The sequence below is a fragment of the Ovis canadensis genome, chromosome 2 (genome assembly GCF_042477335.2).
Source record: "Ovis canadensis isolate MfBH-ARS-UI-01 breed Bighorn chromosome 2, ARS-UI_OviCan_v2, whole genome shotgun sequence".
Lineage (NCBI taxonomy): Eukaryota > Metazoa > Chordata > Mammalia > Artiodactyla > Bovidae > Ovis > Ovis canadensis.
The window spans coordinates 10,954,429-10,971,035 of record NC_091246.1 but is presented as its reverse complement, the minus strand read 5'-3'; the positions used below and the strand labels follow the sequence as shown (position 1 = coordinate 10,971,035).

At 42.4% G+C, this 16,607-nt stretch overlaps 1 protein-coding gene across 4 annotated transcripts in view; it reads left to right on the top strand.

The window, feature by feature from the left end:
- SNX30 (sorting nexin family member 30) overlaps window positions 1–16,607 on the top strand; it is a 132,691-nt gene that overhangs the window by 62,922 nt on the left and 53,162 nt on the right. For all 4 annotated transcript variants that reach the window (XR_011254203.1, XR_011254204.1, XM_069575414.1 and 1 more), the window contains exons 4-5: window positions 11,203–11,361; window positions 14,247–14,442. Coding sequence is in view for 2 of the 4 variants with exons in the window: in XM_069575414.1 (XP_069431515.1) it covers window positions 11,203–11,361; window positions 14,247–14,442 (355 nt within the window). In the remaining 2 variants the exon portion in view is untranslated. The remainder of the gene's footprint in view (window positions 1–11,202; window positions 11,362–14,246; window positions 14,443–16,607) is intronic.

The window sequence follows — 16,607 nt, the reverse complement described above, 5'->3', positions numbered from 1 at the left end:
GCCTCACGCCAGGCCTCCCTGTCCATCACCAACTCCCGGAGTTCACTCAGACTCACGTCCATAGAGTCCGTGATGCCATCCAGCCATCTCATCCTCTGTCATCCCCTTCTCCTCCTGCCTCCAATCCCTCCCAGCATCAGAGTCTTTTCCAATGAGTCAACTCTTCGCATGAGGTGGCCAAAGTACTGGAGTTTCAGCTTTAGCATCATTCCTTCCAAAGAAATCCCAGGGCTGATCTCCTTCAGAATGGACTGGTTGGATCTCCTTGCAGTCCAAGGGACTTTGAAGAGTCTTCTCCAACATCACAGTTCAAAAGCATCAATTCTTCAGTGCTCAGCCTTCTTCACAGTCCAACTCTCACATCCATACATGACCACTGGAAAAACCATAGCCTTGACTAGACAGACCTTTGTTGGCAAAGTAATGTCTCTGCTTTTCAACATGCTGTCTAGGTTGGCCATAACTGTTCTTCCAAGGAGTAAGCGTCTTTTAATTTCATGGCTGCAGTCACCATCTGCAGTGATTTTGGAGTCCCCCCCCCAAATAAAGTCTGACACTGTTTCCACTGTTTCCCCATCTATTTCCCGTGAAGTGATGGCTTTATCTTTCAGTAAAAACCTTGGCTGGGTAACTTCTCAGCACTGCCTGCTGCATCTTCCAGTCATCCCCTCATAGTTGGAAGAGGCTGGCTATGCTGGGAGCTCTCTAGCAGTTTTCTTAATTTTCAGGGCAGAAGTGGCCATGTTGCTAGTGCTGTGATGAGAATGAACCCCACCTCCACCCCCGCCTCACCCTCCACCCCCCACCCCCTACTCCCATTCCCTCTGCTCTTGAAGCCTAAAGTTTCGCTTTTCCTTTTTCTGATCACTTCAAGACATGCCAAAAGAAAAAAAAAAAAAAGCCAATAGTTTGTAAGCACTTGAAACTATCCCTTAAAGATATTAATTTGGCAAAATTGGTGACTAGTGAATTTTTTTAAAATAGACTTTTATTTTAGAACAGTTTTAGATTTACCAAATTCTTGAGAAGACAGTGCAGTGAGTTCTCATAGACCTCATGGCCAGTTTGGCTTATTTTAATAAACATTTTCTATTAGCATGGCACGTTTGTCACAAATAACGAACCAGTACCACTTTACATTTAGTCTCCTTAGTCCCAGGCTGTTTTGGTCGTGACGGTTTCTCAGGCTTTCCTGGTTTGGGATGACCTGGATCGCTTTGAGGAGTGCTGGTCAGGGTTTTTGTGGAATGTTCCTCGGTTGAGATTTGTCTGGTGTTTTGCTCGCAGTTAGCCAGGCGTGATGTGTTTTGCGGAGGAAAAGCACAGAGGTTAAGTACAATCCTCATTGCATCATGAAAGGGTACATACTGTCATTAACAGTATTTATCACTGTGGATGTTAATCTTGTTCACCTGCTTTGAGGTAATGCTTGTCAGGTTTTTCCACGGTACAGTTACCCCTTTTTTCTCTCCTCTGTAGAAGGTTGCTCTTTTTGTGTAGTCCATACTATGCATAAGGGGAATTAATGTGCCACCTCTTGGTAACTAGGTGAATTTGAAGTTCTGCACTTAAAGATCAAAGTTAGACAGCGACACCTACTGGTAAAACATAATAGCCTCATGTGTAGACACAAGCCAGAATTAGGAGACTGGAAGTCTTCCAGAATGCCCAAGGTGAATTTTTAAGTCTGTTATCTTTAACCAGTATCTTTAAGTCTGGTTTCCTTTGGTCTGCGTGGAAGCATTGAGTAGAAGGTACTTTTTAAGCATGTAGAGATTTAAATTTCTTTGTAAATTCTTAGTGCATATCTGGGGAGGAGAGAGATTCAATGTAGGAGAGCATCTCTGACTTAAACATGAAAGTCAGACTGGAAACCGCTTTTTTCCCCAGAAGTTCACTTTACAGCAGCTTTTCTAGGAGGTGATTGTTTGTTGTTAATAATCAACTTTGTGTTGGTCCTCTTACAGCCCTTGGGAAGGTGAGGGATTATGAGATGGACAAAGACGCCTCTCCAGGAGAGTTTATTATCAGAGGGAGACCCAGTAAACATATAGCATAGTTATTGTTTAAATTTTCATTTCTTTTTTTTTCCTAAGAAAAGCTTTATTGAGTTCTGATTAATATACCGTACAATTCACCCATTTGAAAATACAAGTCAAGAGCTTTTAGTGTATTCATAGAGCCATCAGCAGATCAGTTTTAGAACCTTTTCATGATCCCTAAAAGAAACCTCTTAATCCTTGCCTGTTAATTCCAAACCCTGTCTTTCCCAGTGCCTGGCGACCACTACTCTGTGTTCTGTCTCCATAGGTGTGCCTATTTCTGGACGTTTGATATACGGAGAATCATACACAGTGGTCTTTTGTGACAGTTTTTTCCATAGCAGAATGTTTTCAGTGTTCATTCATGTTCTAGCACGTGTCAGTCAGTACTTTGTTTTTGTTGTCAGATGAGTGTCCCTTCTATGGATATATCACATTTTCTCTGTTTGCTGCCTTTGATGGACAGTTGGGTTGTTTCCACTTTTTGGCTGCTGTGAGTAATGCTGCTATGAACGTTCATGTGTGAGTTATTGTGTGGACATATGTTTTCCTTTTTCTCGGGTGTATACCTAAGACTATAATTGCTGAATCTCGTTTAACTGTGTATTTAACCTTTTGAGGAACTGTGAGATTGTTTTCCAAAGTGGCTGCTTCATTTTATGTTCATGCCAGCAGTGTATGAGGGTTCTGTTTCCTCCACGTCTGCATCAACCCTGGTTATAACCTTTCTTTTTGATAATAGCCACCCTAGATGACTCTTGAGAGTCCCTTGGACTGCAAGGAGATCCAACCAGTCCATCCTAAAGGAGATCAGTCCTAGGTTCATTGGAAGGACTGATGTTAAAGCTGAAACTCCAATACTTTGGCCACCTGATGCGAAGAGCTGACTCATTGGAAAAGACCCTGATGCTGGGAAAGATTGAGGGCAGGAGGAGAAGGGGATGACAGAGGATGAGATGGTTGGATGGCATCACTGACTCAATGGACATGGGTTTGGGTGGACTCTGGGAGTTAGTGATAGACAGGGAGGCCTGGCGTGCTGCAGTTCATGGGGTCACAAAGAGTCGCACACAACTGAGCGACTGAACTAAACCTAACTGAATGGGGATGGATTGGTATCTCTCTGGTTTTGATTTGCATTTCCCTGACAGCTAGCATCCAACCATCTCATCCTCGTTCGCTCCCTTCTTCTTCTACCTCAGTCTTCCCCAGCATTTCCCAGTTTCCAACATTCCCCAGGCTTTTTCCCAGGGAATCGTCTCTTTGCATCAAGAGGAGCTTCAGCATGAGTCCTTCCAATGAATATTCAGGGCTAATCTCCTTCAGGATGGACTGCTTTGGCCCTTGCCGTCCAAGTGACTCTCAAGAGTCTTCTCCAGCACCGGGTTGTCCTTTTATTATTGCATTAAGACGGTTCTTTATATAATCTGGATACTAGTCCCTTTTCAGGTATATGATTTGCAAAAATTTTCTCTCATGTAATGACTTGTCTCTTTATTTTCTTGATGGTATCCTGTGAAGTTTTAAAATTTTAATGAAGTCCAGTTTACCTATTGTACCCTGTGTGTGTGTGCTTTTGGTGTTTTAGCTAAGAAACCATTGCCTAATCCCACTGAATGGGGATGGATTGGTATCTCTCTGGTTTTGATTTGCATTTCCCTGACAGCTAGCATCCAACCATCTCATCCTCGTTCGCTCCCTTCTTCTTCTACCTCAGTCTTCCCCAGCATTTCCCAGTTTCCAACATTCCCCAGGCTTTTTCCCAGGGAATCGTCTCTTTGCATCAAGAGGAGCTTCAGCATGAGTCCTTCCAATGAATATTCAGGGCTAATCTCCTTCAGGATGGACTGCTTTGGCCCTTGCCGTCCAAGTGACTCTCAAGAGTCTTCTCCAGCACCGGGTTGTCCTTTTATTATTGCATTAAGACGGTTCTTTATATAATCTGGATACTAGTCCCTTTTCAGGTATATGATTTGCAAAAATTTTCTCCCATGTAATGACTTGTCTCTTTATTTTCTTGATGGTATCCTGTGAAGTTTTAAAATTTTAATGAAGTCCAGTTTACCTATTGTACCCTGTGTGTGTGTGCTTTTGGTGTTTTAGCTAAGAAACCATTGCCTAATCCCAGATCATAGAGATTTACATCTATGTTGCTCACTGAAATTTTTATAATTTTAGCTCTTATATTTAGGTCTTTAACCTATTTTGAGTTTGTTTTTGTACGGTTAGTTTTCATTATCCAGGTAGTGAAGCTGGATATCTTCCTGTGACTTTACTGGAGGTTGGCATTTCTTTTATGAATTGCCTCTTTATTTGAAAATTTTTTTCCTCATTGTTTTGTGAATACTCTGTATATCTGCAAAGGACATTAACGCAGTTGAGAATATCTATTTTTTTCTTAGTTACCTTTTTTCTTCAGCTTGACTCTGTAATAGATAGTATCCCTTCCCTCCCAGTCATGGTAATTTTTCCCTTACAGTTTCTGGCTTTGAAGCTTGTTTCTAACCTGGGATGTTAAAAAAAAAAAAAGTAATATATTTTCTTCTGTTACTTTTATGTCCTTGTGTTTAGTGCTTAAAGCTGGAGTGTATTTTGACGTGAGATGGGGAGATCTTGTTTTTTCAGATGGTGAGTTGTCCCACAACTGCTTAGGAGTAGTCAGTCACCTATATCATAGCTCGTGTGTTAGACTCTGTCATGCATTAGATTTATATAGTCTTGGGCTGTTTCTGAACCTTCTGGTTCATCGATCTCTTTAGTGTGGTATCCCTGCTACACTACTGAATTATTATAAGTTTACAGAATGTATCAGCATCTGGTTGGATAGGTCCCTGTCTCTACCCACAGTATTCTTTGTTTTCCAAGTTTTTTTGGCTATTTGCACATGCTTTATTTTTCAAGGGAACGTTAGAACTTTAGTGAATCAGCTGGAAAATTGGGAATGATGGTGGAGAAATGGATTTTTTTGCTGTTTTTTTTTCTTCCAATTTTAGTCAGCTATGGTTAAAACTTTGTGAGAATTCCTGAGCTTTCAGAGCCTATTGCTTATGTTAGGAGCATGGAGATAAAGTTCCCACTCTTTGGAGGGCTTCCCTGGAGCCATGTGAAATGGTAGACAAATAGCCAGCCGGACTTTGGTTCTGGGGAGGCCCCCAAGTTCTTTCATTTGCTTCTTCCCATTGGCTGCCCTGAGGCTTGCCCGGTTTTCAGCCCCAGTGGCTCTGAACTTGGTAGCTTCTGGGGCTCTCCCAGGGAAACTCAACCCCTTACTTCCTAAGTCGACTGTTGGCTTTGCCTGAATAGTATCACAAGATGGTTAATGGTGATGGGTTTTTCTCTCAACCCAATCTTTTCTGCTTTGTGTCTTTAACAAATTCTGTCCTATTAACAGTACCATTATATTCTCTAGTGCTCCAAAAAAAAATTTCTCTTTTTATATTGCTGAACTTTTCTGGGATTTGAAAAGCAGAAACAATCAGGTGTTTTTCAAATGGCACCCTAAAGCTAGAGTTGCGCTGGATGGGGATGTTTGTCATCTCGTAACGGCAGTTCACTTTGCTTTTCTTTGTAATCTGACAGTGTGAGCCACCAGAGTCTTCACTGTGATGTGGATTTTGCTTTTTAATTTACATTTTGTCTTGGAAGTTGGCTTTACCACTGCTTCGTGAACTAGGGCACAACTCATTACACAGCAGAGAGATTTCATGACTCAGTGGGCACAGAGTTTGGAGATGAAGCAAATACATTTATTAAAATCTTTAGTTTTCAGTTTCACTTGGAAATTTAATGCTTGCTTCAATTTTTATGATGGGAGCTTTTCTAGAAAGCTGCATTTGTGTGTATTACGGACCCATTTATGTTTTGGGTAGCGGTAAACACATAGGAATTAATAAGGAGAAACTTGTAATGCAGTGTTGGTTTTTCTTAATATGAAGTAATCAGTAAAATGTCTCACTTCACTCTTTAGTTGGTTCCTTTTTCGTCCTGTTCAGTATATGTGCTTTTAGCTGATCAAGCACGTAAGTTAATAAGCAGTGAATTCACTGGTTGAACCTTGAATTAAATCAGGCTTGGTGACTGTTCTTTATAGGAACAAAATTTTTTTTAAATTTTATTAAAGTGTAGTTGAGGCGCAATATTATATAAATGACAGGGGTACAGTGTAGTGATTCACAGTGTTTAAAGGTTCTGCTCCACTTATAGTTACCATAGCATATTGGCTATATTTCCAGTGTTGTACAGTATATTCCTGTAGCTTGTTTTGCACCTAATTGTTTGCACCTCTTACTGTCCTCCTCCCGTAATCGCCTCTCCTCTCTCCCTGCTGGTAACTGCTGGTTGCTCTCTGTATCTGTGAGTCTGCTTCTGGTTTGTTACAGTCACTCGCTTGTTGGACCTTTTAGATTCCACGTATCAGTGATGATGTTGTTGTTCAGTCTGCCGGTCTTGTTTGACTCTTTACGACCCCATGAAGTGCAGCATGTCAGGCCTCTCTGTCCCTCACCATCTCCTGAAGTTTGCCCAAGTTCATGTCCGTTGCACCGGTGATCTGGCCATCTCATCCTCTGACGCTGTCTTCTCCTTCTGCCCTCAGTCATTCCCAGCATCAGGGACTTCTCCAGTGAGTCAGCTGTTCGCATCAGATGACCAGAATACTGGAGTTTCAGCTTCAGCATCAGTCCTTCCAATGAGTATTCAGGGTTGATTTCCCTTAAGATGGACTGGTTTGATCTCCTTGCTGTGCAGGGGAGTCTCAGGAGTCTTTTCCAGCGCCACAGTTCAAAGGCATCAGTTCTTCAGCAGTCAGCCTTCTTTATGGTCCAGCTGCACAGCCGTATGTGACCACGGGGATATAAGTGACATCATACAGTATTTTTCTTTCTCCGTAGGACTTATTTCACTGAGTATAATACCCTCCAAGTCCATCTATGTTGTTTCAGATGGTTAAGATTTCCTTTTAATCTTGATGCTCTTTTATTTGTTTGTTACTTATTTTTGGTTAGGAGCAGTGTTTTCTGTTAGTTTGATATGAATAGGAAAAATAGTTTTCTGTCACGTAGTGGCTATGCAGTAAATATCTGTCAAATTGCATAGAAGAAGCAATTAAAAAAATGACAAGAGGACAGTGGACACATAAAGACTGAGCAGTTGAAATCTTTGTCCAGATTTGCTACCCAGAAACAGTAGCTTTTCTGAGACAATCTACTGTACTTTTATTTCATAGATTATAAAATACTTTCTTACAAACTAATATAAAGTATGGTATATATGAAAGTACTTTACCAGAGTATTTAGTGCTCTAAAATGTAAATGTTTTAAGATTAAACCTTGATATAGTTAACATTTTGTAACATTTTGCAAATAGGATTTTTGAAGGTTCCAACATATATATATATATATATATATATATACATATATATATATATATGCATATATAGTTTTTTAAAAACTTCATTATGGAAAATGCCGAAGTCGCTTCAGTGCGGTGACCCGTCAATGTACTCATCACCTAGTCTCAGCACATATCAACTCATGACCAGTCTCGTTTCATCTCTGTCCCTACCCACTCCCTCATCCCCACACCAGCTGATTTTTTTCTTTTTCAAAAAAGTGACTTAAACAACATTTTTAAATCTAATAGTTCTGGAAGTCGAAAGTGCAAAATCAGTCTTCATGGATTAATATCAAGAATCCTGGAGTGGATAGCCTATTCCTTCTCCAGCGAATCTTCTGGACCCAGGTCTCCTGCACTGCAGGCGGCTTAGTAGAATAGTTGGTATATTAATATACACGGGGCTGTATCCCTTCTGAAGTTTCTAGGGGGGATTTGTCCTTCCCTTTTCCATCTTCTGGAGGCTGCCTGCATTGCTTGGCTCAGGCCCCTTCCTCCATCTTCAAAGCCAGTGGCATTACATCTCCTCTCCTCTCTGACATCTGGTTCCATCCTTCAATCTTTTTTTTTTTTAATTAAGATAAAATTTACATAACATAAAATTCACCAAAGTGTATAATTCAGTGGCTTTTATTCTATTCACAGTGTTTTGAATCACCATCACTATCTAATTTCAGAATATTTTCATCATCCCCAAAAGAAGTCCCATACCCATTAAGTAGTCCCATCCAATCCCTTCTTTTTCTCTAGCCCAAATATTATGAATAATGCTGTTTGAACATTTGCCGTACAAGTTTTTGTGTGAAACCTTGCTTTCAGTGATTTTGGCTATATACCAAGGAGTAGAATTGCTAGATCGTATGGCATTCTAAGTTTTTGAGAAACTGCCCAACTGTTGTGCCAGTGGCTGAGCCATTTTACACGCTTGCCAGCAGTGTGGGAGAATTCCCGTCTCCCTATCTACGTGCCAACACTTGTGATTTTCCTTTCTTTCCCACCTTTTATGGCCATCCTAGTGGATTTGCAATGTTATCCCAGGTGATATTTTTTTTTTTAATACTTTGGCTTAAAACGTATATGGAGGTGCTGCTGTTTAGTCCACTTCCTTTTTTGCTTTCTGCCCTCAGAATTTGCAAGTTAATACAAGTAGTTGGCATTCATTTGACATCTACCATGTGCTGGGAGCAGTGTTGAGCTCTTCACTTGTATTATTTCACTTACGGGGTATAGTTACCCTCGACTTGACCAGCAATCCATACTCATATGGGCTTCCCTGATAGCTCAGTTGGTAAAAGAAGATACCTGCAATGCAGGAGACCTGGGTTCAATTCTTGGGTTCAGAAGATCGTCTGGAGAAGGAATAGGCTACCCACTCCAGTATTTTTGGGCTTCCCTTGTGGCACAGCTGGTAAAGAATCTGCCTGCAATGTGGGAGACCTGGGCTCGATCTCTGGGCTGAGAAGATTCCCTGGAGAAGGTAAAGGCTACCCACTCCAGCATTCTGGCCTAGAGAATTCCATGGCCTGTATAGTCCATGGGGTTGCAAAGAGTAGGACGCAACTGAGTGACTTTTACTTCAGATTCCTATGCATAAACAACCCAGTAGGTAATTATAAGGGGGCGGAAGAGAGTAGGTGTATTCTTTTAAGGAAGCTTGAAATGGGAAGAAACAAATTTATGAAGCCACAGACATTTGATGATAAGATTGCTTATTATGGAAGGAAATTCTGTTTGCAGAAGGATTCACTCCCAGGTTCCTTTAACTAGCAAGCTTCTTTGGTTCATTAAACCACGTTCAAGGTACTAACTCTGAAGAATGGATAACTCTTTTCAGAAGGTTATCTGTTGTGTGAAATGAGGCACACCTAACTACTAATTTGCTCATTAGACCTTTTCCCTGATTCTTGTTCAGCGTAAGCAGATGGGAGTATGCTCAGCAGGACTCATGAGATTAAAATGTCACTGGATTTGGTAATTAGAAAGTTTTGATGATTTGAGAAGAGTGGTTTCTGCATTAGGCAGGGATGGGGCAGAGAAATGCAGCCTTGAAGGCAGTACCATAGATGGCTTCATTTTGGGGTGAATAAAGGTTAGGGGTGGAGAAATCAAGGGGAAAGAGTGAAAGTAAAGGTAAATGGTTCTTTTCAAAAAGGTTGAATGAGACAGGAAGGAGATGGAGAAGATATAAGGTTAAGAGATAGATTTTTTTTTTTCCCCATGGTCAGTAGCATGAGAACCAACCATGTTTTTGTAGACTGAGAATAGAGCTAGGTCAGATGTTGAAGACAAACGGCAGAGAAGGTGTAAATAATTGATGAGGACAGGTGCAAGACAGTGAACTAATGGACACAGATGGAATGGTTAGCTCTGGGCACGGGGATGTTCTCTGTAGCAAACTGAGGCGTGGAGGCAAAGGTGGTACCCAGTAGAGTCTTGACTCTTGAGATCGAAAACATGGTCTTTCCAAAGCACTTCAGGTTGAGGCTGTTGAATTCGCTCATACCCAAGTGCTTCTTTTCCAGGAGTGCTGGTATTGCCAATTCCTAAATATTTCAAGTGTCTTCTGTTATAAAATCTGGGTTGCTTCTTGGCTTTCCCTACTCTTAAGTGCTTAGGATTCTACTTTGGGGGCTTAAGTTCTTGTTCATGTATCTTATTTCAACATTTGTGTACGTGTGTGTGTGCACGCATGCGCTTAGGGGTTTATAACTTGAAAAAAATTTCTTTATAGACATATTACAGAATTTAAGGAGGTCGCAGACTTAAATGCTTGTGCCAGTTTTTTGGTCTCCTCATCAGCACTTGTTTATTTTCCTTTCCTGTCTTTCTCCATCTCTATTATGGTCATCCTAGTGAGATACCATCCTAGTGAAGTGGTATCTCACTGTGATTTTGGTTTGTATTTCCCTAATGACTAATAATGTCGAGCATCTTTTCATGTGCATTTTGGCCATTTGTGTGTCTTCTTTGGACAAATGTCTACTGGGTCACTTAACCTTTTAAAAATGTAAATGTTCTTTTAATATTTCATAATCAAAACACTTCCAAATTATGCATTAGTGGGTACTCTCTTTCCCTGTGGTGGCAGTGATGAGGAAGGCCTTTGAATGAAGCTGCCACGGAAATAGGTTAAAGCTCAAAGATCCCTTGGCGGCCAGGTAGTATTAAATTGCCCACAATGTTGGCTGAAAGTAAATAACAGTGGAGAAATTCAAGTAAGGAGTAAAGGAAGTTATATCATTAAGAACTTTTAAACATAAACCTAAATGAAAAAAAAGGGCTTTGGAAAATAGGGTATTTTGTAGACACAGGGGTTTCCCTAATATGTTTATTTTTTTTTTACCAAATTCTTTTATTCTTTGAACTGGAAGTAGAATCTGAAGCTATTTAAATAATATGGTTTGTGTCTGGCTCCTTTCCTGTCTTTCTTATCTTGTGCTAACTTTCCCACTTTGTCACCTGTGCATCAAACGGCGTAAAGATAACAACTGGATTTACTGGAAGATGTTACCTGACTATTTTTGGTGTTCCAGAGACTGTGTTCTACTGTTTCATTTTTTTATTATTATTGTGAAATTGACAGTGTAGTTGTAATTTTACTCCATCAGCGTTTTCTCAGACTTGTTTATACTGATGACTACATAAAGATCTAACTGATTTAAGAAAGACCATTCTTGATGGATGGGTCCCAGGACTTATTTGCTAGCCTAGTTTTTCCTTGCACCTGCCTATCAATTATTCTGAATATTTTTCTCCATGTCATTGTAGCCACTTCCTGAGAAGTTTGTGGTGAAAGGTGTCGTGGATCGATTTTCAGAAGAGTTTGTGGAGACCAGAAGAAAAGCTTTGGATAAATTCCTGAAAAGAATTACAGATCACCCTGTGCTCTCCTTCAATGAACACTTTAATGTTTTCCTTACTGCCAAGGTAAGGCAGACTCTTTTCTATTCCTCCCCCAAATCAGCATTCTTTCTACGCTCCCTTGAAAGGTGTTCTGATCTCTCCAAGGCACACCTGTAGTGAGTGGGTGACATAGAATTGCTCTGGGTTTGTGTCTTAGTGTTTTTTCTTGGTGCTCGTCTGCCCTGGCATGGTTTCCGGGTTAGAATTCGGGAGAACTATCCCCCTGCAGCAGCTGAGGAAGTTAGACTATTTTCACTTGCCAAAAGTAGAGATGTTTTCCTGAACACTTACCAGTGATATTACTGGATGAGGCCATTCTGATAACAGTGGGCATGAAAGGGCAAGAATGTTCATTGAGGGTTTGGTAAGGACATTTTTCACAGGAACTTCATGAGTGTTGGCTCAGAGTCTCATTTCATGGGTGAGGAGACTAAAGCTCAGGGTGTTCAGGGAGTTCAGCTGGCATCACTGGGGTGTAAACTGGGTCTTTGTGGCTCCTGAGGCCACAGTTTTCCTGGGTATCAGACCACCTGACCAAGAGGAGTTTAGCATTACTTCAGTTCAGTTCAGTCACTCAGTTGTGTCCAACTCTTTGCAACCCCATGAACTGGAGCATGCCAGGCCTCCCTGTCCATCACCAACTCCCGGAGTCCACCCAAACCCCTGTCCAATGAGTCGGTGATGCCATTCAACCATCTCATCCTCTGTTGTTCCCTTCTCCTCCTGCCCTCAATCTTTCCCAGCATCAGGGTCTTTTCCAATGAGTCAGCTCTTCGTACCAGGTGGCCAAAGCATTGGAGCTTCAGCTTCAGCTTCAGCTTCCGTCCTTCCAATGAATATAGCATTACTTACCTGCAGCCAAGTTCCTAGCAGGTGGGCATTTTCCAGGCACTTGCCAGGGACAGAGTCAGGACAAACACAGGTGCTGGATTCTACATAGTCAGACTCAAGTTGGCCATCTCCCCTTCAGTAAATTTAAGAAAATTGAAATCATTATCAGGCATCATTGAATCACATCAGGCATCTTTTCTGGCCACAATACTATGAGACTAGATATCAATTACAGGGGAAAAAAAAAAGCTGTAAAAAACACAAACACATGAGATTAAGCAGTACATTTCTAAATAACGAAAAGGTTACTGAGGAAATAAAAAGGGAAATAGAAAAATTCCTGGAAACAAATGACAGCAGGAACATGACAGCCCCAAACCTGGGGGATGCAGCTGACTCAAGGGGGCCACCCCCTGCCTAGTCGCGGGACTTCCCTCTTGGCAGAACTGGTCCAGAACCCGAGGTGCTCCACTCTGTCTGTCTGCGGAAGTGAGAGCTCGTGTTCAGACTCTCGTGCCAGCTGTCTTCCACCCCCCATCCCTTTATGCTCATGCCTCCTAGTCTCATGTTGAGGCCATAGGTAATTCCTCCCGCATTGGCAAGGATATTTAGGTCCAGGTACTTTCCAGTTTTCTTTTTCAAAATCCCATATTGAGAAATATTTACAAACAGTGTCACCTGACGTAAAGACCTTAGGGGGATGCCATTCTGCAGACAGTGAGGACCACATGCCAGAGTCCGCCAGTGTTGCGATTTGTTTTTTTTTTTTCCCCCTTTTTCCCAAACCTCAGTTGGCACTCAACCTCCTGGATGACATTCTTATTCATCTTCTCTTTTCCCTGGAAGCCTTCCCTCCACAGTTCAAACTTGTGTTCTTTTTAAAAAAATGAATATTTCCTGGTGAACTGCTCCTCAGGCACAGTTCTTCCAGAGTAAACACAAAGTAAACTCCCCCCTGTTCTCCAGAAGTACAACACACCGTTTCACCCAAATTGCAGGTTCTTCATCCAGGCAAGCCCTCAAGTTTCATCATTTTTACTGAATAAAGGGACAAAGCAGGAGAAAGCTTGGATCCCTGGTCACTAGGAATTTGTGTGAAAAATAAGGAGGAAGGTATTTTTTGTGTGTGTATGTGTGGTTTTTATTTGTGGGCCAAGCAAGGTGAACTGATGTTTAAAATGTCTTCAGGTTTGTTACTGAAGGAGAACACACGTCCAGAAAAGTACGCCAATCATAGCTCAATAGGTGATCAGAAAATGAACACGCCCTTTGCGACCATTACCTGTATCAAGACAGAAAATCCCCAGCACCCTGGAAGCCCCCGTCCCAGTCACTCCCGCCCTCCTCCTCCCTAGAACGAACGCTGGCCTGATTTCTAGCATCGCAGAGCGCTGGCTGGGTTTTGCCGCACGGCCTTTCCTGTCACTGCGTCCTGCCTCCCACCCTCTACATCCCTTACGTGGCTTCGGTTGGATATAAATGAATGAATCTCAGCTGTTGAATTTTGCTCCTAAAGACAATTTAGGATATTTTGTACAAGAGAAAGGGACTCTTTAAAAAAAAGTTGTATTTCAACAGTTGTGCTTAAAGAAACGTGTGCAGGGTCAGTGTTCCTTGTTGGAAAGGAAGGAGTCCAGCCCTGGAGAAAGAGACCTGGTGTGCAGGAGCAGGGGTGTGAGCGCGGTGGCCGCGATGACACGGGAGGAGATGTGTGTGTCTGTGTGTGTGTGGTTAGCCACGATGACACGGGAGGAGACCTGTGTGTGTCTGTGTGTGTGTGGTTAGCGCCTTACCTAACTCAGCTACTTTTCTTTTGCTTTTTAATAATTAAAAATACATATTTATTTGGCTGTGTTGCATCTTAGGTGTACTGCAGCATACAGGAGCTTAGTTCCCCAGCCAGGCATTGAACCCACATCTCCTGCATCAGGAGGTGGACTTGTAACCACCGGACCACCAAGGAATCCCCAGTCCCTTATTTTCGGAGTCCTCCATTTCCTAAAGGAATTGGCTTACCGAATCCTGGCCGTGTGAGCGGGTGAGCCCTTTGAGTCTGTCTCTTCGTGTGTCATCCTTAGGACCTGAACGCCCACAAGAAGCAAGGGATGGCATTGCTGACTCGAGTGGGCGAGTCGGTCAAGCATGTCGCTGGCGGCTACAAGCTGAGAAATCGGCCTCTTGAATTCGCAGCCATTGGCGAGTACTTAGACACGTTTGCGCTCAAGCTGGGAACCATCGATCGAATAGCCCAGCGGATCATCAAGGAAGAAATAGGTGAGCTGTGTGTCAAGGTCTGGATCAGGCCCGCGAACCACATTTGCAGAAATGGCACTCGTGTGTGCCAGGCAGAATCAAACTGCTGAAATGCTGGAGTGGCAGAACCAGGCCACACTATGCTCGTGAAACCAACACACACACGTATATACACGGAACGGGGGAGGTAGTTGAGACCAGAGGGGAATTTTGTACTCCATCCCTGGCCTTGCATTTCATCCTGTGTTTGATTTCCCCACGACAAACAGCCACTCTGAGCCACTAGGCTTTTCTAGTTTTCTCTCTCGATTTCCCTTCTTCCATCGCCAGAGGATGAGATGGTTGGATGCCATCCTCTCTCTCATCTATAGGGACGATCATTTAAAAATTAAACGAGTATCTTTTCTGGCAGAAAGGTGATTGAGAAGGACAGCCTGTGTTTGCCAAAGTTCTGATCCTAAGGAGGTTTCAGACTTGAAATTGACTCACCTGCCTCGCCTTGGCTTCATTTCAAGCCCACTCTTCCTGAGAGTTCCAGGCCTTTCTTTAACCTTCCTGGTTGCTGCCGCTGCTTCATCCCCACCCCTCTCTTGGCCACTTGCTTTTCTGTATCCCAGAATGTGGGGGCCTTTTGTCTTCTTACACACGTGTAGGCCAAACACACCCAAACACTATGTGTGATCATGCTGGCATGTGATGTGAAACGTAGGAAAGGATTCCCCGGTAGCTGCAGTCCATTGGTTATTGAAAAATGGCAGCAACGTTTTATCGTAATGGCAAGAATCCTGGTGACAATTGATGGCCAGATTTTCTTTGTGAGGAGAAATAATATTTTCCCCTGTGTTTTAATTCTCCTTTACCTGCTGCTGGTCTTATGTGGGCCTGCAGGTTTTAGAGATGGCTTTAGGTACCATCCACACCTAAAGATCATGTGGGGTAAATTCTGATGGGCCCAAGGTGTTGGGGTGACCCCTGAGTGAGAAAGAGAGTCTGCCTATGTAAGCCCACACTTTCTTATATCAAGTATTTCCTAAAATTCGATTGGTTTTCCATTGTGACTGATTTTCTTTTTTTTTCCCTTTTGAAAACATCCCCCTAAACCTATATGAAACTCTGCTTCCATGGCCTGTCAAAATATTGCTTCACTGTAGGAGTAGGTGAGTAAGTTTTTTGGAAGATATTTAGTGGATGTCACTCCCAGCACTTTCCCCCTGAAGGCTTGGGGGCTCCCATTATCCAGAGGCATGACATTTCCATTATGGAGTGGAGTTGACTGATGTTGTGATGTTAGCTACAACATCAGCTTACAGAGATTGTAAAAAATATTCTGTTACCATCAGTGCTGTGTTTAAAGGGAAACATGCTCAGAGAGCTCTTTGCTGCAATAGTTACTGAGTCAGTAATACCAGCGATTACTGCCCAGCCAGATCTCAGCTGGTTTTTCTCTTCCCCCTTTCAGTTCAGTTCAATTGCTCAGTTGTGTCTGACTCTTTGCGACCCCATGGACTGCAGCACGCCAGGCCTCCCTGTCTATCACCAACTCCCAGAGTTTACCCAAACTCATGTCTGTTGAGTCGGTGATGCCATCCAACCATCTTATCCTCTGTTGTCCCCTTCTCCTCCTGCCCTCAATCTTTCCCAGCATCAGGGTCTTTTCAAATGAGTCAGCTCTTCACATCAGGTGGCCAAAGTATTGGCATTTCAGCTTCAACATCAGTCCTTCCAGTGAACACTCAGGACTGATCTTTAGGATGGACTGGTTGGATCTTCTTGCAGTCCAAGAGACTCTCAAGAGTCTTCTTCAACACTATAGTTCAAAAGCATCAATTCTTCGGCACTCAGCTTTTTTTATAGTACAACTTTCATATCCATACATGGCTACTGGAAAAACCATAGCCTTAGCTAGATAGACCTTTGTTGACAAAGTAATGTCTCTGCTTTTGAATATGCTATCTAGGTTGGTCATAACTTTCCTTCCAAGGAGCAAGCATCTTTTAATTTCATGGCTGCAGTCAGCATCTGCAGTGACCTTGGAGCCCCCCAAAATAAAGTCGGCCACTGTTTCTACTGTTTCCCCATCTATTTGCCATGAAGTGATGGAACCAGATGCCATGATCTTCGTTTTCTGAATGTTGAGCTTTAAGCCAACTTTTTCACTCTCCTCTTTCACTTTCATCAAGAGGCTC